Genomic DNA, 22,965 nt, shown 5'->3' with positions numbered 1-22,965 from the left:
GAAGTGATCCGATGGCTCATTGGAATACTAAGGATATGAATATGATTCACCCACCTTGAATCAAAGATAATTTCTATCCTAACCTCCATGATTTTAGAGGTGTCTAGCTTCCAAATCGGTCAATAAAGGGAAATCAATTATCCTAACATCATTCATTATAGGTTCAGGCTTTTTTCCTTCTACCAAATTCGTCTCCAAACTTTAATGGTAGAATGAGGTCTCAGTTTCCAACAGTACTGACTACTGAGTAGTCCCTCATTTCCCATACCATTTTAGCAGCCACGACCAAACAAAGAAGAGACGTAGGCTTGTAAAGCAAGTGCATAGTCGAACTAGGGCTAATCATGTCTGTAGTTCTAAATTTATAGGGCTAATCATATCTTAGAATTACACGAAAGAATTGGACAGAACGTAGATGCAGGAGTCAACTCTATTTCCACGGTGAAATTGACTACTTCCACAGGAAGTATACATTAGAGATCGGCAAGTAGATAAATTGAAAAGAAGCCTCCTCTAATTACTCCCCTGGATCAGTGAACAAGTACATTAACTATGTAGACTGTAGAGCATCAATTCAATCATCGTTTCCGATGCTAGAGCTCTATGAAATTAAGCCAAGTACAAGTAATCTGACCCAATTTTTAAAAACTATTTCAACGCCAATGGAGAATTCATAAAGAAATATTTTAATGTCTTAACACTGGCTTATAGGACACTGATTGAGATTTACTCGTTCGTTCACATTCCTAACCTCCTCTGATGGCTAATTCTCAGGCCTACTAAAATAAAGCTCCGGGCCTTATTTGAGACTACACTACCACACTTTGGCTTAAATAATGGGAATCATGAAAAGGGTTTCACATAATATACACATAATGACAGTTAAAATCTCCTAAATGCTGGGTAAGATCATCTGTCTTCAATACGGTTTCTTCATGTTTAAACACTTATCTGATGCTTGGTTGAACATTTCCTGCACTTGTTTTAGCTCCTCATCTACAAAAAAAAAGGGCACCAGATTGAAAATTTAATTTTCAGAATAATACAGTACTTGGTGAGAGTATGTGCCTTTAAAAAAAAAAAAAAACTAGTATGTGACTACTTGAGCTGGTAAAACACAAAATAAAAGTTTCGAACGGCAGCACACTATAGTAGGTCAATCAACAGATATAACATACAGCCTAGGTTACTCGGCCTATTCATACTAACATATTGTATCAATATCGTACATTAGATACTTCTAATTTACTACGAGTAACATACATATCATATACCTAAGTTAATTTCGGTACCTAATGGCAAGTCTGCAGTTACAGGCAACCAAGCTACTTTATAGCTTCTATGTAGCATACTAACTAACTAACAGCGTTGTTGCTATGCATGCATAAGATCTTATGAAACTGTGAGTCATGACCATATCTGTAGTTCTAGGCTTCTAGCAGCTTAAAAAAGTCGTCAGATTCAGATTTATTGAACCTACAGGAATAAAATCAAATTCTCATAACTATTTTGACTAAGTTAGACCATCGATGTTCTCAGGAAGCAGAAACGTAAAAAAATATAAATTGTCCAAGTGTTTACCAGCAGCTTCCAGTTGCCTTTGCAATTCTTGTCCAACAGCATCATTTTCCGCCTGGTGTACTTACAAGGAGTACCAAGTAAGCGACATGTAGATAGTTTAGCAGTTCAAAATGAGCTACCAACTGTAATACACTAATACCTGAAGCTCTGCTATTCGTTTAAGTTGAGCTTCTTCACCTCCCTCAGTCAGTGGAAGGGCGTTAACCAAGGCATCAAACTGAACAACAAGACGTAATTAGCTATATGGTGATACATAAACACAAATAAAAAGTTCCAGATTGAAGAGTGCATATGCAGGGAGCTACACAACACGCCTCTTTCTGCATAAAAAAAGTCCTAGAATAAAACCAGTTATTACATTTTACCAGTGAATATGCAGGCAGCAACTTATGTGAAAACTTGGCAATCACTAGTGTGAGTCAGTTGACAATATCTACAAAAGTACAAATATAACATGATACTATGGGAGTAACATAACTATGACTTCGCGTTCAATGTTCAGAAAGGTAACAACAAAGTTCAAATTGAAGTTCGACAGAGAAGACAGTCTGTCATTACCACCCTAGGATAAGTCTAAAGCATTAATTTACAATATCCGTACAATAGAAAGAACATAAGAATGAAAGTAGGAAGTGCTTTAGGACAGGGAGAATAATCTTTTTTATTTATAGCTCACAACATTCCGCAGTCAAAGTCACTGATCCAGTTCTACTTGTAACAAGTATAGCAAAACATAAAATGTACTCCCTTTGTCCCGGTCATTTGTTGTCCTTTTCCATTTTTGCGTATCTCAGTCAATTGTTGTACTTTCTATTTTAAGAATGAACTTGATGAGCAATTTGACCATTCACACTCAATTAATTCCACTTGTCATTTAGTAATTGGCCCCCTTCCCTTTCCTTGGTCTTTGGGCCAAAACCAAAGGACAACAAATGACCGGGACGGAGGGAGTATAAGGCTTTCTTTTGAGCTATTCATGCAACCAATCCTTCAACTACTTGAGACCAGAAGAAATACCGTTTTTGAAATATTTGAAATTTAATACCATAATGTCGGGAAATCAAAGCATTGTACGTACATATACGACAATCACCAAAGAATTAGACCTTTCGGTATGACTTTGCATAACTACCTAATATGATGACCTACATGCATGGAACCTTATCCTAAGCAATCAAAGACCAATAGAGACACGTTTACTACCCAAACCTTAATACCAACCACATCACTAGTAGTGAGTAGTGACAGCCTTTTAGTGCCGTTAAGTTGAACACAATCTCAGTCTTAACCATAACTGGTTTTGATCACTCATATCATCACCACCACCACCAACATAATACTAACAATTGTGATGCACTAACCGATGTGCACACCATCTTGGTTTCATTCCTAAACCCTAACTTGACAAGCATACCAAAAAGCCAAATTTTGAACATATCAACTCCTATCAGCGTTCAACATTCAACATTCAAATTCTATTCGATCAGTAGTTGAGGTTGCCACCAACAAAAACATTGCCCTGAGTGTAAACGCACTCTCTTTTCCTAAACTCCAACACCTAACAATTTGGCAAGGCTACTAATGAGATGTTTCCATACACTCAAAGTTCCAAACATACCTTTCGCCTGTTCAACCACAACCACATTATCTTACACCGTGCAAAACGCAAAACGATCAATCATATCAAACAAGCTTAAGACACTAGAGAAGAACACGATTCCAAACATTTCAAAACTAACACCGGCAAATTATTATCCAATTGATCAATAACTTTCCAATAACACATCTACACAAAGCGTGAAAAAAAAAACTAAAATCACAAGAAAACAAAGGAGAGGGACCTGTTTGGCAGCCTTAACAAGAGCAGCACTCGCCTTTTTCGGCTCATCAGCGAAATCCTCCTGCGGCGCCGGCGCTTGCGACGGCTGCTGCGGCTCCGACGGCGGTTGTTGCGCCGGTGGTTGAGAATTAGGGTTTAATGGCGTAGGTTCGGGATAATTAGGAGAAAGACGAACAGGAGGAGCATCTCTTTGCAAAGTACCAAAAGTGTTGAATGCTAAGGACGCTATCAAATTCACTTGTTCTTGCATTTGTGATATTATATCCATCTTTTCTTTTATTATTCACTTCAATTCATGCAATTTTAATCAATCAATTGGATAAACTTCAAGCTAAATTTGAAGAAGTATGAGTAATTTACAAGTTATTGTAAATGATTACCTTAGCTGAGGAGGAGGATTATCGTCTATGGAAGATTAGCGCGATTTGAGTGCAATGGCGATGACTGAAAGGAAGGAAGGAAGGAACGACTAACGAGGGATAGAAGAGTGTTATTTGAAATTTCGGGAACGATTTGAGGGGATTCGAACTTGCTATCTTTTGTTTTTAGTATCTTCGTCTTATACATGTCTAAAAATAAACCCGACTTATAAATGGGATAAAATAGCAAAAAATGCAAATTGAAGGGAAATAAAATCAATTTATAAAAGAAAATCAATATTATAATCAAATTCCATTTATAAGTCACAATTACAATTGCAATTAAAATATTAATATTATACCCCTTTATAGTCTGTCTCGATCAATTCTTTACGTTTTTCTTATTTGAGTGTCTCAGTCATATAATTCATCTATATAAATAAACCGACAGATAACCCGATGGCAGTATTCGACCCCAGCTGTGTATCAAGCCGGACCTTACTGCCCGACCAGTTTGACAGTCACTGATTAAGCAGTAACTATTAACAGGAGAAAAAGTAGTGTCATAACATGTATGCTTATTTATTTTTTAACCGCCTTTATTCTAATGTCTCAAAGGCTCCTTAGACGCCTATTGAGTGGCTCAATGTATACAACTTCGGGTCTTCACCCTACGGTGAAAACCGCTGACAGCAGTTTCCTTCCAGGATGAATAAGGAGTAACTACTGTATGAACAAAGGCTACCCTCTGGATTCCATTTGGCAGAACTGGCACAAGTGATTTAAAGTACACAGATTATGCAGGGAACATTCTATCATCAGTCTTGAAAAAGAAGAGGGTACTTATTAGATTTGAATAATGCATCAGCATAAAAGAATCACTAACTAAATGAACGAGTATCCAATGCCTAAAGTTCAAGAAAAACAAAACGCTACATCGAAAAAACCCTGTTAATAGGGTATGACTGTAGTTCAGTAATTGGCATTTGCAGTGAACTTATGTTAACAAAAAAAGGAAGAAGAAGAAGAAATGGAGTTAGTATAGCTTATTCTCCTGCTTAATCATTCAGTCTCCATTGCAGTAACCTCGCTTGGTTGTTCAGTCAATAAACTATCACCGTCTCCATTCTCCATGCTAATTTGAAATCCAGAATTGTCGCAAATTTCCTTCAGAGAAACTTCACATCCATCTTGCTCTTTTAATGGCAGCACATTTGAGCAAGCCACAGTAACTTCATCTGTCTTCTGCATCTTTAATGGAATCTCAGATAGGTCATCCAGATCCGCCCTTCGTGATGAATCTTCCTTCTCTTTCACTTCTGTCGGAGGGTCATTTCTGTCTTTTTCCACCTCTAATGTATCAGAAAGGGAAACATTAACATTTACTTCTCCCATTCCAACCTCATTTCCATTCTCAACAGGCTCAATAGATGGTTCCTTTTCAGCTTGTTTCTCTTCCGGGACATCTTCTTTCTCCTCCTCTTCCCTGTGTGCTTCGACAATTCCCGTTGCTTTCTCAAACGCAACAGTTAACTGGTGGTCAACAGTTTCTGTCTTTGTCTCTTTCTGCTCGGCATCATATGTAGTAGGCGAGTGCGGTAGTACCCTAACTACGGGGGAATGAGATTGAGGGGTAAATGAGGTGGGAATCGGTATGTCCCGTCTCGTGTACATCTTAGCATTCGGGGCAATATCATTCTCAGGAGTGACAGGAACAACACAGCCTTCCTTAAACACTACCCCTCTCATGTACATGTCACTGTCCCCTACTCTCACTCTCAGGAAGTATCCTGCATCAAAGGCACACTCCAGAACACCTGTCACAACCTGGCCCACCATCTCATCATTGTTATAATCATCATCTGTTGACAGTGACAAGTCAGCGTCTACTTGGACCGTGTCCTTGCCTTTAGATGCACCAGATGAATTTCCTGGTGTGCAGGAAACAGACCTTAAGATAGGTCTGCTAACAAGGGATGGTTTCTCCACTGCTGGAGTTTCGTCTTTGCGTGGGCGCCCACGCCTTCTCTTCACTGGTGGGTCCGATGGTGATGCAGCTTGATTCATGAGCTGGTTCATTCTGCTAACAAAGAGATTTCAAAGATAAAGAATAATTAATGGCTCATTGGATTCACTAAATATTCGTATGTTCAGTTTACTCCGGTACTAAACAAGACCAGGAAGACCAAAGACTTCATAGTAAGTTTGTCAGTTGTATGAACTTATATACTAGCAATCCTTAGACGGCAAGAAGAGTAATGTATACAAAGTTGTCTGAAGTTTATTGAATCTTCAAAACAAGTGACATGCCTTACTTATATACACTATAAAAAACACTTGCCACTCGGCCAACTTTACGCAAGCATATTCTAAAACGGATTAGTTCGACAACCCTTTTTCACTTAAATGGGTAGATATTCCTAGTGAATGGATGCTTTTAAATATTTGTGTCAACGGCAACAACAACAACAATAGTGCTGACATTCAAAATGATATTGGGGTCGACTAACAAGAATCCCAAGAGATCGTTTGAAGTATCATGATGACATTGTGGCACATAAATTGTGCCCCCTCTTGATCAGTATACAGTCGTTTTCTAACTAAAACAATTTAAGTACTATATACAAATTCCAAGAAACAAATAAAAACAATTACTTCCCCTCGTAATCTTGATTAAAGTATTTCTTACAAACAACGGAAATGTTAAACAAATAATTGGGACGGACGGAGTATATGTCGTAACTTGTAATAAATCACACATCACAGTCAATTTCTCATCATGGGATTGTATACGTACATTACCCATCAAAAGTTTTCAAGATCAATAGGTGGGTGCATTATTATTATTATTATTATTATTATTATTCATAACACATGTAAAAAAGGGAGATTAAAAAAACATAAATTAGAAGGGTTAAATCTTGAATTACCTGATAAATTCCACGGTTTATTTTAATCTACTATGATGATGATGTTGCTGTAAAGATTGGTATTTACAGTGAGGAAAGATTCACAAAAAAGAAAGTTACTGTCAGGAGACGAGGCGAAATGTAACGCCACGAATTGAACAGCCCTTTTGTTGTTTTATGAGTAATTATTTTGTCCTTTGATTTTCCAGTGGGTAAATCATAGTAAAAGATGAATCAATAATGAGGTTGATTAAGATTTTGGGGTAGTTCAATAGGCTCTTCGCTACTTTGAATTGCTATTTTTAGACATGGTAAATGGGTTAATTTGGTGGGGTTTGGATCGGGTTACTTGAGCCAGATGTGAAAAAACAAGCCCACAAAACAAGTTGTCAGCAAAAAAAGACAATAGCTTCGAGTAATGCACAAGGAAATTTAGGGCTGTGTATCGGTCCAAAATCGGACCAGATTGGAACTGAAGTCGACAAAATTTATGGATCGGTACTAGACCTTGTAAATGGGTCAATCAGGTCAGGTTCGGGTCATGTCAGTTCAGGTTTTTCGTTGATTTCGGGTCGGTCGGGTTATTTCGGGTTTCGGGTCTGTTTCAGGTTTGTTTCGGGTCAAGTGGGTCGGATTATTTTGGGCCGGGTCATTTTCGGGTCAGTGATTAAGAGAGAAAAATCCATTTCAAGTCTTTTCAGTTCAATTAGAGTTATGTTTTGTCGAGTCATTTTCGGGTTTGGGGTTTCGGATCGGGTCATTTTCGAGTCAGGTCAGTTACGGGCAAGAAAGTTCGGGACATGGCCGGGTCGGGTTTTCGGGTCACATTCGAGTGCTGTAGTTCAGGTCGATTTCGGGTCTCGGGTCAGGCTTTTCGGGTCAGGTCAATTGAGTCGGGTTGCTTTTGCTAGGTCTAATATTCGTTTTCAATTTGTTTTGCATTGTACTTTGGAAGCATGATCGATGATTTTACAAGCTAAACTTAACGCGAGTTTTCCTATTCAAAGATTGCAGCACTGGTGCTCTTCTGGTCGTAATAGGAGTAAAATCCAAAGGAAGCTAATTGGGGTGCTGGATTGATGTGCCCTTACAGTAGAAAGGGACTTATGAGAATTGGTAGCTTTCTTGCATAGTTTAGAGTTTTAGTCACCTATTTTTTCGTTACAATTGTTCAATATGAAAATGTCTGGTATAGCCTATAGGTAGCAGATCGTAAGGAAAAAAATGCTGTACTTGGAGTAGATTAAGCGAGGTTAAACTGCTGCAAACTGATATTCTTACGTGCTTGTTTCCTTTGCAGACATCTTTAGCACACAGCTGGACCTGTATGGATCTCTACGTTTTCGCAACTCCATACAGAGTTACCTGGGATTATTACTTTGCCTCCAGTGAGCATAAACTAATGATTGAATCATGGGGAATATGTATGGTTTTGTTCTTATAAGTTTTAGATTAGATAGATACGGAGTACAACAGTAATATCTTAATGCGCCACGAAGCCTCCCAGCCATGGAGCCATGTTGAGGTAGGAGAGATGCAGGTTCAATACGACCCATAGTAAAAGTTACGCAAAAATTGCAGTAACTAACTTTCACGTCATGGCATAAGAAGAATGCACACAGTTTAGTTAGCCATTTTATCAATTCCAATATACTCCATTACCAATTAGTGAATCTCAAGCTCCATTGGAAAGGGAAATAAAATTTGTATGGAACAGGTAAAGCAACATGGAAATTGGAATATTTGTATTTCTAATGCCATCCGGAATGCTGGGTACACTCCTTTCTATGGTGGATATCTGACCTCTATTTTCCAAACACTGCTTGGGGTCAGCATGCTAACCTAGCTTTTCTCGAGAATCACATGGGCGCAACCTTTGAGAAGCGCCCTCAACCTTGGCAGGCAACCATAAATCCAGATGATGTCCATTCTGGGGACTTTTTAGCTCTTTCAAAAATCCGGGGTCGTGGTGGATGATGCATTTGCTGGTCATACTGCTGTTTGTCTCAAAGATGATGACAGCAATCTTTGGGTCGCTGAATCGGGTAATGAGAATGAGAAGGTATGATCTGAATTTACTGAGTTTGTTAGGAGATTTTTTTTTTGGAGTGTATTCACAATTCCATGTGGGATTAAGGCTCTTTATATGGAATGTATGCTAGAAGTCTAGAACGTCGAATAGTTAGTTACAGTAGTTTTACAGTTTGGTTTACGTATTCAACTTCAGTCAGGATCAACCATTTGTGTACATTTTGTATTTATTATGTACTTCTTACCCATGTGTGCTTGCATATAAAAATTGGATCCAAAAGCAAACTTGTACCCATTCGTGTACATTTTCTATTTATTGTTGCTGCTAAAATTGATTATTTGGATTTGGATTAAGACACGATAACTAACAGAAGAGAGAGAAAGTTAATTTCCCCCAATTCAAAAACCCCCAAATTATAATCTAACCTGATCCACCGCGTACGGCCACCACCCCACACTCTCGCTCCTCTGCCGACCGGCCATCCGCCGGAGATGGGGCGGTCTCTTTGCTCATCTCCGGCGGAATGATTCACCTACATTCGTTTTTCTCTGCCCTGGCTGCGGTTCACCTTGGTGTGCGAAGTGCGGTCCATCCTCGTCTCAACTCGTCTGTCGCTATTGTGGCTTTAGCGCAATCTTTTCTTGCACCACGATCTCCAGCTTTCAAGGCATATCCCTCATTTCTTATTCTACTGTCACCCGTCGGTCTGAACATTTATTTTTATGAAATGGATTCCGCACCTGTTTTCTTCGAGCTTGTTGTTGTCAACCTTGATGTGGTCGTGTTTGTTGTTGTTGCTATTCGCCAATTTCGCTGTCAGGACCTTCCTTCTTCATCACTTTTGATTTTCGTTCCCTGTGTTTGTGCTTGGTGCGAGAGGTCCTGGGAAGGTTTGGTGTGCGTGTCTGGTGTGTGTTGCGGTGTGTTCGTCCGATGGGTTGTCGGACTTCCGTGGCCTGGGTGTTCATGGATGGCGTGTGGTGTTTTTTTTGGTTATTTCCTTGGTAGTAAAATGTGCTGTTTCGATTGAAAAAAAATGTGATGTTTCGGACCGTGTCTGTTGGGTCTGCCTTATACGCCCCATCTGTGTCGGACTTCCGTCCCTACGTACCCTTGTCCTGTCACCGAAAACCGTATGTGCAACCTAGGGGTGATCCCCCCATTCCCCCCACCCCTGGTTTGGCCTGTCTTTTCTTGTTTTCTCGTGTCACTAGAGTTTTGTCTTTGATTGTCAAAAAGAAAAAATTGTCAAAAAAAGAGTTTTGTCTTTGTCAGCCTTTTGTTCGGCCTTGTTGCTTGTATGGCGGTGGTCCTGGGAGGTGTCGTTAGGTGAAATTGGGTGTCTTTTGCGGGGTTCTTGATCAATACTTTACTCCTTGTTTGTTGCCTTTATTTGGTAAGGGTGTGTGATGGCCCTTGTCTTAGGGGTTTCTGTTTCTTTGGTGTTCTTTTGACATTTGGGTGGTGGATGTAGTCTTGAGGTTTATGACTTCTAACCCTCTGTTAGTTGCGGGTTGTAATTGGTTTTCTCTTTTGATTGCTGGATGTGGTGTGCGTTCCTGGGACTGTTTTGGTAAGGGTCTGTGGTGGTCCTTTTCGTTCCTTTTTTCAATCGGTCTAGTGTGAGACTTCTGGATGGCTTTTGCTTTCTCACCTCGGGTGAGCCTGTTTGGGCTGGTTTAGTGTTGGGGTGATTCATTAGGTTGTGTCGATATGAGTTTGGTGTGGTGTTGGTTGGTCTTGTGGTGGTTTTCCTCTTTATGAAAGGACTTTGTTGGAATGTCAGGGGATTTAATAATCCCCTTGCCCCTACAATCGCAAAGACTAGGGCGCTCCTTTCGAGTACTTACTTTGATTTTTTGTTCTTAGCTGAAACTAAATGTAAAGTAGCTTTGGTTGATCCTATGTTTCGTTCTTTTGGGTTTTCTCGGAGTTTTGGTGTCGATGCTCATGAAACCAAAGGAGGCCTCTGGTTTGGCTTTAGACCCAATGCCAATTTCGATTATATTGTAGCATGTCAAAACTTCATTATTATCAAAGTCATGCAATGCAACGAGAGTTTTTGGTACTTATGTCTTATCTATGGTGAACCGGTCACTCATAAACGTGAAGCTGTTTGGAATGATGTTAGTCAATATATTCGCTCTTTTGATAACCCTTTCCTACTTATAGGGGAATTTAACCAAGTTGACTATCAAGAAGATAAATGAGGGGGTAGTAAAGGTCGGATTCCGGGAGCTGGTTTTTTTAATAAATGGAAGGCTGAGCATCTTCTAATGGATATTCCGTATAAGGGGCCAAAGTTTACTTTGTGTAATAAGAGGGAAGATCATAGTGTAGTGTTGGAACGCCTTGATAAGGGTTATGGCTCATGGGATTGGAATGATATTGTTCCGGGTGTAATTTCGGAGCAGTTATTGTGACCACGTGAGCTTGTAGAATGATGTCGTTGCTTGTCTCTTCCTTTCACTCTTTCCTGTTTAAGATGAACAAACTGAGGGCTCGGCTTGGGGCCGAACGTACTCACTCCGACGCTCAAGTCAGTAAACTTAGAGAGATCAGTTGTATGTTACTTGGCAAAGTATATTGTAGAGAGATAAGGGAGTTTATACCAGATTATTGGATTTCTAGTTAGTTTTCTCAATGAGAGATGTGGAGTATTTATAGACTTTCACCTTTTGTCACGTAGTGGCCAAGTGGCAGAGCAGGTGGAAAGACTATCTTACCCTCGGCCGAGGGACCCATGGCAGGCTGGCGGGCCTGGTTGACTCCATGCGGAGGGGACTGGATGTGAGTACGCGGATATGCCTCTCGGCCGGCTAGTTGCCGAGGCTGAGACCCAAGTGACAGGCCGAGAGGCTTCGTCGGCTAGGATGCTTTTCCTTTGACTTGTTGTCTTTTGGCTTTGACCTTGCTCAATATGTTGACTCGGTCAGCGGGTGCAGAATATGCCCCATCAATTTGCCCCCAGCGTAGTCTATGCCATGGTATGGACTCCGATGCGTGTTGAGCGTATTCTGCGCAAGTTGAACTTCTTCCTCGGCTCGGTTCTGTTTCTTGGTTCTGTTCAGGCCGTACCATATCCCCCCTCCACATTGTTGTGTAATGGACATCGAATGTGGAAAAGAAAATAAGCGCTGGCCGAGACCAAGGTTGAGAGTGCCGTGTGCTTTTGATTGCCCCCGGCCGATGCTGCCAAGCTTGTTTGATCAGCTGGCCGTTGGAAAGTAGATACCAAGGAGCGTGTCAAAGAAGATTGGTTACTGTTATGTCGATTGACATTCCGTGGCTGTATGCTTGACACGTGGCCTGGTGTCGGTTGGTGGACGTTTCATGGGCTTTGCTCTGATTGGTCCGCTTCATGGGCTTTGCTCTATAAATAGAGCAGTGTGCCCCTCTTTTTGACTTGCAAACTTCATTCTTTCAAAAAAAATTTCTCTCTCTAGTTTTCTCGAAGAGTTTCTTTCTCTCTCTAATTTTCGAAGCGTTACTCGGCGTAACACTTTCTTCCAAGGTAAACAAACAAATTTTTCCCAACTTTTATTTGTTACGTATTTGTTGTCACCATGTCTTCTGCTGATGCTCAACCCAGTACCTCTGCGCCGGGGGGCGAACCGTCGCGTCCTGATGAACAGGAGCCACTGGTTGTCACCCCGATAGGGTTTGGGGGTCCCAAGTCGCCTTCTCCGGAAATTGATGAGAAATATCTCGAGGGTTTCGAGGATGATGATGATGAGGCGACCCAATCTGATTCGGAGAGGCCGCATCTCTTGTGGCACGGCGACGCCTGCTCGATCAATCCTGATCGCGTTTGGACAAACAAGTTCGCCTCTGTCTCCGGGCCTGAACTTTTTGAAAACCATTACTCCTTCGGCAGGGGGTATAGAATAGTTGTCCCTGAGGGTGATCAGGCAGTCTGTTGCCCTCCCGAAGGCTGTATCGGCGTGTACATCAGACACCTGGAGTATGGGCTCCGGTTTCCTCTTAATGTACACGTTGCTGCCATAATTAAAGCTATGAATGTCGCCGTGGCACAACTGCATCCGTTGGCCATTAGGACGATCGTTGGCTTTGTATGGTTTTGTTTGTTTAAGGGGGAGGCCCCAACGGTGAACCTTTTTCGCCGGCTCCACCATCTTCGGCAAACTACCCTAGGCGGCACGGGGTGGTACAGCGTGCAGGGCGAGCCGGGTTATGCGACCGTCATCAAGCTGACATCTTGCAAGGACTGGAAGGGGCGGTGGGTATACGTCGAGGTTCCGGAGGACTATCCACTGCCCCGGTCCTTCCAGAGCCGCGTCAATTTGCGGTGTGAGAGTAAGGGGGAGCATGATAGATACGTCTCCCGTAATAAAATTAAGATGGACGCCAAGAAGGTCTATCTTAAGGATGACGAAGAGCGGGCTATGAGCATGTTCGAGGCGACGAAGGATGACACTCCGAAGGGGTGGATGCCTCCGACGCAGATCGTCCTTCAAGACGAGCCGCTTTGTCACGTCGGCCTCATACCGGCCCTCGGCCAGGGTGAGTAGGGTCGGTGTGAGGCCCCTCTTTTTATGCTTTGATGTTTTAGCCTCAGTTTACTTTTTTTGTTTAACTCCTGCTTTGTTTCTTTTGCAGATCGATTTGGCCGGGATCTGTCTGTGGAGATCCTCAAGAAGTTGGGACTTGACAAGGACGGGAAAGTTGTTGAGCTGCATCCTAAGGCCGCGCCACGTGATCGCAGACCGGCCCCGCACGAACTTATGGAGCAGGCGATGAAGGCAATGGATGTGGCGGCGACTCAAGCGGAGATTGGCGGTAACGTGCCGCGCCGGAGACCAAAGACAACGTTTACGGCGGCTACGGCGTCAACTCCAACTCAATCTTCAATCCCCGTAGTCCAAAAGGTGCAGGTGGTCGTTGATGTTGAAGAGGAGGTCACCGTTGTGGAGGGTCCTCCTCCTTCAAAGAAGAGGAAAGAAACGACGCCTGCTGCTGCTGTTACCGAGGCAGGGGAAAAAAAGGACTCAGCCGACCCTCTATCCAAGAAGGTCAAGACTGGTACGGATCTAACCCATAGCTCGGATTTAGCAGGTTCTTTAGGCATTCCTGATGACAGGCTTTCTGATATGTCAATGAATGTTGACATGGATGCTTTGTCTGGGTTTTTTATAGATCAACCGTCGCCGGCTGTCGTTCTTACTGATCGGCAATTGGAGAAGCGGCCTGTGCATACGGGTGATAAAAATGTCACCGCCGACTCCTCATCCCAGAAGGCTTCCTGTGTTCAGCTCAGGGAGGACGGCGTAAAGTTGGCCAAAAGGCTGATGAAGTGGGCTGAACTAGCCGACACTCAGCTTATCGAGCAAGAAAAGCTTATGGCTCAATCTGCCCCTGCGCTCGAACGACTTAGGCTTGAGCTTGCCGCTGCTAAGAAGGAGGCCGCGAAGACGAAGAAGGACTTCCAGGCCGCCATGAAGGACTTCCTCGCTGAGCGAAAGCTTAAGGAGGAAGCTGAGAAGCTGGTCCTGGCCGAGAAGGCTAAGGTTGAGTCTGCGCTGGCTGATGCCGCTAAGCTGCGGGAGGAGAAGACCAGATTTCAGGGCGGTTATAATACCATGGTTGAGCAGAGGGATAGGTGGAAGTCTCTGCATTCGACTGAGGCAAAGGAGCACAAGAGCACAAAGGCTATCCTTGCTCAGAGGGAGAAGGATATTGAGATGCTTAAAACCGTCATCATCCCTGAGATGTGTGCCCGGTACCGGGACCAAGCTGAGGATGCTACCAGGGATGCGATCAAAGAGCTCCTTCCTGAAGGTAACTTCCCGTGGCAAGATTTTGACCGACTTCTTGATGAGAAGGCGGCTGCTACGGAGGTCAAGGCTGAGGATGAGGCGAAGGTGGCGAAGGCTGCTCAGGAAGCTGAGGCCAAGGCGGCCCGGGATGCTAAGGTGAAGGAGGCCAGGGAGGAGGCTGAGAGGGCAAAGGCGGGTGAAGCTGCCAAGTCGGCTTCTGGGCCGCCCACTGTTGGTGATGTTTGCTCTGCCGCCGGTGGCGAGCGAAACAGCATAGGGAGACGGGCGGTCGTCACCGGATTCACCCGGCTCTTCGGACGGCCACTGTTCGGGGCCAACTATTGAGCCTTTCCTCCCTGCCATCCTTTTGGCGCTTCAAGTCTGAATGTTGTAATCTTTTGTTGTACCTTTTGTTTTTGTTAAACTTTGGTAGGTTGTGTTTAGGCTATCCCTATGGGGACGGCCGTCGACTTTGTTTTGCCTCACATGTAAACATTTTTCAATAAAGTTTGTTTATTTGCCCTCGGCTTGGCCGAGGCTTTGATCCTCCATTCAGTTGTCTTATTACGTTTCAACATATTGAGCGCTTTTTCGTTTTTACTTTCGGCTTGGCCGAGGCAGTTAGAAGGCGCATCTCAATTGTACTTAAACGTTTTTTAACATGTTGACATGTCGGTCGCTTCCTCCTCCACTCCCGGTCTTAGCCGAGGCGGTCAGATTTACGCTTCCCAACTGCTGTTGTGAACATGTTAGCGTATCGGTCGTTGTGTCCCCGTCGCTCCCGGCTTTGGCCGAGGTAATCGAGGTTACGGCTCGACAGCGTTCGTATCTGTAGACATATTGATCGCTTCCTCTCCCACTCCCGGATTGGCCGGGGCGACTAGAATTGCGTTCTCAACTGTACTTATACGTTCCTAAGCATGTTGGTCGCTTTCGCGAGTATCAACTGCATTTGTAGTGACTGCCGTGACGTCTACTAAGCATGTTGGTCGCTTTCGCGAGTATCAACTGCCATTGCGGTGACTGCCCGGCTTTGGCCGTGGCGTCTAACTTGGTACGACTACGGAGGGGACAAGCATTTCGATGGAAAACTTGGATCATTCTTCATAAGGTATAATCATGCGTTGGGGTGCCCACAACGGTCTCGGACACCTCCGCCGCTATACGAAGTATTTCCTTAGGTTGTCTGTGTTCCAATGGCTCATTAGAGGAACACCCTCCATGTCTGTTAGCCGGTATGTACCCGGCCTCATTTCTTCAACCACTTTGTAGGGTCCCTCCCAGTTGGCCGTCATCTTTCCATGGATGTTTCATTTGTTGGTTGCGGCCGACTTTCTAAGGACTAGATCTCCTACTCTTAAGTCCCTTTTGTGGACCCTACAGTTGTATGCTCTTCTCATTCGGTTTTGATACACTGCCAAGTTGAGCCGTGCCGTGTCTCGACTTTCTTCGACCAGGTCTAGGGAGGCTCTCAGGCCTTCCTCATTTTCGACTGGGTCAAAGGTTTGCGTTCTGAATGTCGGCACCGATGCTTCAATTGGCAGGACGGCCTCATACCCATAGACTAGGTGGAATGGACTGTACCCTGTTGCTTCTTTCTCCGTGGTTCGGAGGGACCACAGGACGCCGGGTAGTTCATCAGCCCATCTTCCCTTTAGATCTTCAACCTTCTTTTTCAACCCGTTCAGTATTGTTTTATTGGTTGCTTCCGCCTGCCCGTTGCTCTGAGGGTGGCAGACGGAGGAGTATGCAAATTTGATACCGAGCTCCTCCAACCAATTCATCACCATGTCGCTCCAAAACTCTCGGCCGTGGTCAAACACAATGATTTGGGGTAGCCCAAAACGAGTTATGATGTTCTCCCAAATAACCTTTCTTACGGCCGCCGTTGTCTTGGCTGGTACCGCGACAGCCTCGACCCATTTGGTGAAGTAGTCAACGGCGACAATTAGGTACTTTCTTCCTCCGGAGGCCGTCGGAAATGGTCCTAGTAAATCCATCCCCCACTGTGCAAATGGAAGGGGACTAAGCACCGGTTGCAGGTCTCGGGAAGGTGCATGTATTACCGGAGCATGCATCTGACAATTCTTGCACTTCTTGGTTTTTGCTCTGGAATCCTCAAGCATGGTAGGCCAGAAGTAGCCGGCTCGGAGAGCTTTGTGGGCTAGCGTTCTCGCCCCCATGTGATGTCCACAGACGCCTTCGTGAATCTCTGTCAGTATAAGCTCCGCGTCGGCTGGGCCGACACATTTCAAGAGTGGTCTTATCACGGACCTTCTGTATAATTCTCCTTCGAACACCAAGTACCTTGCGGCGATCCTTCTTATCTTCTGCGAGAGACTGCGGTCCTCCGGTAACTCTTTTGTCAGCTTGTATTTCATTATCGGAGTCATCCACGTCGTCTCGGCTTCGATGTCGCCCACCATGCCGACGGACTCAGTGATGCTTTTAGCGTTTCTGATATCCACCAGCACGGTTCGACTGACATTCTTGATGCTTGAACTGGCAAGTTTTGAGAGAGCGTCGGCTCGGTTGTTCTCAGACCTGGGGATGCACTGTATTTGGAAAGATTTCAATTTTGAGGTGTCAGCTTTTACCCTTTCCAGGTACCTCACCATCCCATCGTCTCGAGTCTCATACTCTCCTCTGATTTGATTAGTCACTAAGAGTGAATCTGTTTTCACCACAACATGCTCCGCCCCGGCAGCTCTAGCTAACTCGACTCCAGTTATCACCGCCTCATATTCGGATTCGTTGTTTGAGGCCGAGAAGGTAAACTTCAAGGCGTACTCAAACTCGTCCCCGTTAGGGCTGATGATAAGGATGCCGGCTCCTGAGCTGTTCGCTGTGGAGGACCCGTCGGTGTATACTTCCCACACCCCGGGATGTGATTCTTCTTGATAAGTGCACTCGGCCAGGAAGTCTGCAAGCGCTTGCCCCTTTATCGAAGGCCTTGGTTTGTACTGAATGCCGAAGCCGGATAGCTCCACTGCCCATTTGATAAGCCTGCCTGATTTTTCGAATTTTTCTAAGGCTTTCTCCAATGGCTGGTCGGTTAAGACCGTCACGGGATGTGCGTCGAAGTAGGGTTTTAACTTCCTTGCGGCAACGACGACGGCGAGGGCTGCTTTTTCAATCAGTGGGTAATTTCTTTCGGCGGCCAGCAGTGTATGGCTGATAAAGTAAATTGGGCATTGTTGCTTATTTTCTTCCCTGATGATCACGGCACTGACCGTGGCCGAGGTAACTGCTAAGTATAGATATAGCGTCTCCCCCAGCATCGGCCTGGACAGGGTCGGCAGTGTCAGAAGATGAGCTTTCAGTTGCCTGAAAGCTGTGCTCTGTTGCTCCTCCTAGCTGAAGTTTTTATTCCCTTTCAGCACTTTAAAGAACGGTGTGCTCTTGTCGGCCAACCGAGAGATGAAGCGGGCAAGAGCCGACATTCTCCCGGTCAGCGTCATAACCACTTTTCGATTCCTCGGCTCCGGTAGGTCCAGTATTGCTTGGACTTTCTCCGGATTGGCATCAATTCCCTTGGCACTGACAAGTACGCCGAGGAACTTGCCGGCCCGGACACCGAAGTTGCATTTCTTTGGGTTGAGCTTCATTCTATATTTCCTTAGTGAACAAAATGTCTCGCTTAAATCGGCCAAGTGCTCGCTGTCAGACTTGCTTTTTACAATAGCATCGTCGACGTAAGCCTCGATGTTTCGCCCTTTTTGATTTTGGAACACTTTGTCTACCAGCCTAGTGTATGTTGCGCCAGCGTTTTTCAAACCGAACGGCATCATTTTATACATGTATGTGCCGTGTATGGTGATGAATGCGCACTTAGGCATGTCTTCCTCGGCCATGAATACCTGATGATACCCTGAGAAGGCGTCTAGCAGGCTCAGCATAGTGTAGCCCGCTGTGGCGTCAATTAAGCTATCTATTCGAGGCAAGGGATAGCAATCTTTAGGGCACGCTTTATTAAGATTGGTAAAATCAACACACATCCTCCACGCCCCCGATGACTTCCTCACCATTACAACATTTGCTAGCCACTCAGGGTAAGTACAAGGCATGATAAAGCCCGCCTCTAATAATTTGTCTACTTCGGCCTTGATGGCCTCATCCTTCTCGGCCGAGGAGTTCCTCATCTTCTGCTTGACAGGGCGAGCGGTGGAGAGTACATTCAGCTTGTGAACGATCACCTCCCGGCTCACGCCTGGCATCTCGGCTGCTGAGTATGCGAAGACATCTTTGTTCTTCCTCAGCAGGTCTAGGAGATCGGCTCTGAATTTTGGCTCCAGGTCGGCACCGATAGTTACGGTGCGCTCTGGGTCAATTTCCACTTCCTCGGTCTGGGCTCCTTCGACCATGCCGACGTTAGTATTCATCGGATCGCCCTCCTGCTGCAGGGATGTTCTCTTCCCTTTTTCTGACTTCTTCGCCACTTTGAGGGATTGCATGTTGCACCCTCTGGCAGATACTTGGATATTGAATACTTTGTCTCTTTCGTCCTTTGAGACGAGCTTTTGTGCTTCCCCCCCGGTCTGAGACGTACATCAATGTCAGGGCCCGGATGGACATCACAGCGTCGGCCTCGCTCAAAGTGACCCGGCCTATGAGAACATTGTAGGCAGACGAACCATCAATAACCACGAACTCAGATAAAACATTTTTGGCCGCATCCGCTTGGCCGAACATCACCGGCAGTTTGATTGACCCCAGGGGTACCAGGCCGGCTCCAGAGAAGCTGTATAGCGGGTTGGTGCAGGGGCTCAGGTCTTCAATCTTCAGACCGAGATTGAGAAAGCACTCCCTGAACATGATGTTCGTGTAGGCGCCTGTGTCAATCAGGCACCTTTTGACCAAGTGGTTGGCTATGTCCAAGTGGACGACAAGCGGGTCGCTGTGCGGGGCAACGACTCCTTCGTAGTCCTTCCTTCCGATGGTTATATCGGGGACGGTGGAAGCGGGGATCGCTGTGGTGGGCACAAAGTTGATGGCTTGATAAAGCTCATTTAGGTGCTGTTTGTGCCCATTAGCTGACCCACCGTTCTCGTTTCCTCCGATGACAACCTGGATCACTCCCATCCGCTGGAATACTGATTTTCTATTCGCCCCGTCGGAGCTTGTTTCTGGGCCTCCAGCTACATACTTGCTGAGGGCCCCCTTTCGGATTAGCTCCTCGATGGCGTTCCTCAGATGCCGACAGTTGTCGGTCTTATGGCCGGTTTGGCCGTGGTATTCGCAAAACTGGCTAAGGTCACTGTCCCCCTCGCCTTGGGGGGCCTTGCCCATTTCTGCCCTTCATTCTTGCTTAGGGCAAAGACCTCGGCCGGTGATTTGACCAGGGGGGTGAGACTGCTGTACCGCTTTAGGGTGTATGGTCTCGAACTCCCCCCGGCGCCCGCCGAGTGCTGTTTCCTATTGAATCTCTCGGGTCGTGACCGATTCCCGTCACGGCGTCCTTCATCTACGTTGTCCCGGCGACTCCTCCTCTCTGGGTGCCCAGCTTCACTGTGGCCTACCCAGGTCTTGTGATAGTCCTCCACCTTTATGGCTCGGTCGGCCATCTTTCTGGCGGAGTCCAAGTTGAGGTCCTCGCACTTGATGAGCTCGTTTTTGAAATTGCCTTTCGGTAGGCCTTTCATCAGCGCGAAGGCCGCCAGTTCAGTGTTCAGCTCTCGGATCTGCTGAACCTTAGCGTCGAATCTCTTGACGTAGCTCCGGAGGGACTCGTCCTCCCCCTGTCGGATAGTCAGGAGATCTGATGTCTCCACGGCCCTTCGCTTGTTGCAAGCATACTGGGCTATGAAGTTGTCCCTCAGGTCGGCATAACAGTATACCGAGCCATTAGGTAGCCCCTTGTACCAACTCTGAGACATCCCATGTAGGGTTGTTGGGAAGACTCGGCACCACACCTCATCGGGTTGCTCCCACACCGACATGTACGACTCGAAAGTCTCGGCATGGTCGGTTGGGTCGCTATCCCCTTTGTATGATATGGGCGGCAACTTCAGCTTAGTTGGTACAGGGACTTCGAGGACATAGGCACTAAGGGGCTGTCTGACCACGTGTCGAATGACACGCGGCGATCGGCTCCTCGCAACCTTAGTCCGACTTCTCTCCCTCTGGTGGGAAGGGCTTCTTGTTGTCCGACTTTGGTGAGTCAGACTTCTTTCTTCATTTCTTCGGGGGTGGCCTTGTTGTTGCCGCGGCGACGCTGTCCTCCCGCGAGTGGGGGAAGGACTTTGGTCTGCCACTGGCACCACGGGCTCCGCCGGCGTCCTTGCATGCCCAGCTCCTTGTAGCGCTCCGGACAAGTTGTTCGGGTTCACTTTATGGGCCCTGGTCACCTTTGGGTGCGCTGCCGTCAGCGCCGTCGTGACAGGGGTGATCGGCGTACTACCCATTAGGTCCAGGAATAGCTTCAATTTGGCTGCATCAACCACATGTCCCATGACAGTGACTTGGTCGGTGGGCAGCGGTGTTTCTGGCTCTTTCGGCATCCCGTACTTCACCGGCTCAGTGACTCGGCTGGTGGGGGACTGCCCGATCTCAGAATTAGGGAACGTGTCATCCTGGTAGAATTCAGTTTCTACACTCACAATTTCTTGTTGTTTTGACATCTTCTTAGCTCTTTGAATGTTTTTTTTTGTAAGGTAGGTGACTAGCTTTTAGTAAGTCTTCCCAAAGACGGCGCCAATTGTTCCGGGTGTAATTTCGGAGCAGTTATTGTGACCACGTGAGCTTGTAGAATGATGTCGTTGCTTGTCTCTTCCTTTCACTCTTTCCTGTTTAAGATGAACAAACTGAGGGCTCGGCTTGGGGCCGAACGTACTCACTCCGACGCTCAAGTCAGTAAACTTAGAGAGATAAGGGAGTTTATACCAGATTATTGGATTTCTAGTTAGTTTTCTCAATGAGAGATGTGGAGTATTTATAGACTTTCACCTTTTGTCACGTAGTGGCCAAGTGGCAGAGCAGGTGGAAAGACTATCTTACCCTCGGCCGAGGGACCCATGGCAGGCCGGCGGGCCTGGTTGACTTCATGCCGAGGGGACTGGATGTGAGTACGCGGATATGCCTCTCGGCCGGCTAGTTCCCGAGGCCGAGACCCAAGTGACAGGCCGACAGGCTTCGTCGGCTAGGATGCTTTTCCTTTGACTTGTTGTCTTTTGGCTTTGACCTTGCTCAATATGTTGACTCGGTCAGCGGGTGCAGAATATGCCCCATCAGATATTTTTCCGAATTCTGGTATTACTCATCTTCCTATTCAAGTTTCAGATCATGCGCCTATTATCTTTGAAACAGATCTAATCACTTGTAATGGTAGAAGACCTTATCGTATGGAGGCTTGGAACCTGGATTATGAGGAATGTATTCGCTTGGTACTCAATGAATAGCCTGACCCTGTCTCAGGCTCTGTTACTGTCAGAATGATACGTAAGTTATCAAGAGCTAGAAATTGTATGCGTCTCTGGTCTATTTCCAAGAGGAAAGAATGGAATAAGAAATGGAGTGATTTTGATGACACTTTGGTAAAAGGGCTCCATGAAATTGAGACGAAGGGAGTGACTCGAACTTTCACTACTGCATATGCTAGTCAAGTGGAGTATGCCAAAGTCTCGGCTAAATATTGGAAACAAAGGGCCAAGTTGAAATGGAACACAGAGGGAGATACATGCTCCAAGTACTTCTTTAATTGGGTTAAGGGAAGGGCAAGCAAGAACTACATTGCTGGGATTAAAATGGAAAACGGGGAGTGGAATTTTAACAGTGAGGATATTAAGGGATTATTTGTTCAATTTTACTCTAGCCTTTTTAAGGAAGGAGAGAATCAGAACACTTTTGATGAGTACCGCCCTACTGTGGAAAATTTGTTCAGTATTAATAAAGAGTTTCTGTCTCCTGATGACAGAGATGCACTTGGCATTCGTTTTACTCCTAAGGAGGTTCGTTTGACTGTGTTTCAACTTGGTCCGTTAAAATCTCCGGGACCTGATGGTATTCCTGCTATTTTCTTCCATAAGTGTTGGCATTTTATTAAGCATGATGTTGTTGGAACTGTCTTGGCTATTCTCAATGGTAATAGTTCACCAGACTTCCTGAATAAGACCTTCTTAGTTCTTATCCCGAAATCTAGTGCCCCTGAAACGGTTGATAACTTCCGACCGATTAGTTTATGCAATGTTATAATGAAAGTCATTACTAGATGTATCACTAACCGATTGAAAAAGTTCATGGGAAAACTAGTGGGTGACTTTCAAAATGCATTTGTTCCTGGGAGGAATATTGGTGATAATATTTTAATTACAAATGAAATATTACAAAAAATTTCTTCATCTAGAAATGGTAGGATGGGTAGGATGGCCTTCAAAGCTGACATGAGTAAAGCTTATGATCGGTTGGACTGGAACTTTATCAGGGGTACGTTGCACTTGATGGGATTTCCTCTTAACTTCATTCAGCTGAT

The 22,965-nt window shown here is 45.2% G+C and overlaps 2 protein-coding genes across 2 annotated transcripts; both read right to left on the bottom strand.

The window, feature by feature from the left end:
* Positions 1-622: 622 nt before the first annotated feature.
* Positions 623-3,990, bottom strand: LOC141642584 (mediator of RNA polymerase II transcription subunit 21-like). The gene is made up of 5 exons (XM_074451417.1): positions 3,802-3,990; positions 3,423-3,707; positions 1,721-1,798; positions 1,582-1,633; positions 623-996 (listed from the first exon to the last, which is right to left on the bottom strand). The coding sequence occupies exons 2-5, from the start codon at positions 3,687-3,689 to the stop codon at positions 920-922; spliced, it is 474 nt and encodes a 157-aa protein (XP_074307518.1). The 5' UTR covers positions 3,690-3,707; positions 3,802-3,990; the 3' UTR covers positions 623-919.
* A 614-nt stretch (positions 3,991-4,604) lies between these two features.
* On the bottom strand, positions 4,605-6,932 carry LOC141629169 (uncharacterized). Its single transcript, XM_074442214.1, has 2 exons — positions 6,711-6,932; positions 4,605-5,860 (listed from the first exon to the last, which is right to left on the bottom strand). Exon 2 carries the CDS (start codon positions 5,857-5,859, stop codon positions 4,843-4,845), a length of 1,017 nt encoding a protein of 338 aa, XP_074298315.1. The 5' UTR covers position 5,860; positions 6,711-6,932; the 3' UTR covers positions 4,605-4,842.
* Positions 6,933-22,965: the final 16,033 nt, after the last annotated feature.

The sequence above is a fragment of the Silene latifolia genome, chromosome 2, assembly GCF_048544455.1.
Source record: "Silene latifolia isolate original U9 population chromosome 2, ASM4854445v1, whole genome shotgun sequence".
In the NCBI taxonomy this organism is placed as follows: domain Eukaryota; kingdom Viridiplantae; phylum Streptophyta; class Magnoliopsida; order Caryophyllales; family Caryophyllaceae; genus Silene; species Silene latifolia.
The sequence above is the reverse complement of the archived record's forward strand: the minus strand, read 5'-3'. Positions and strand labels throughout refer to the sequence as shown.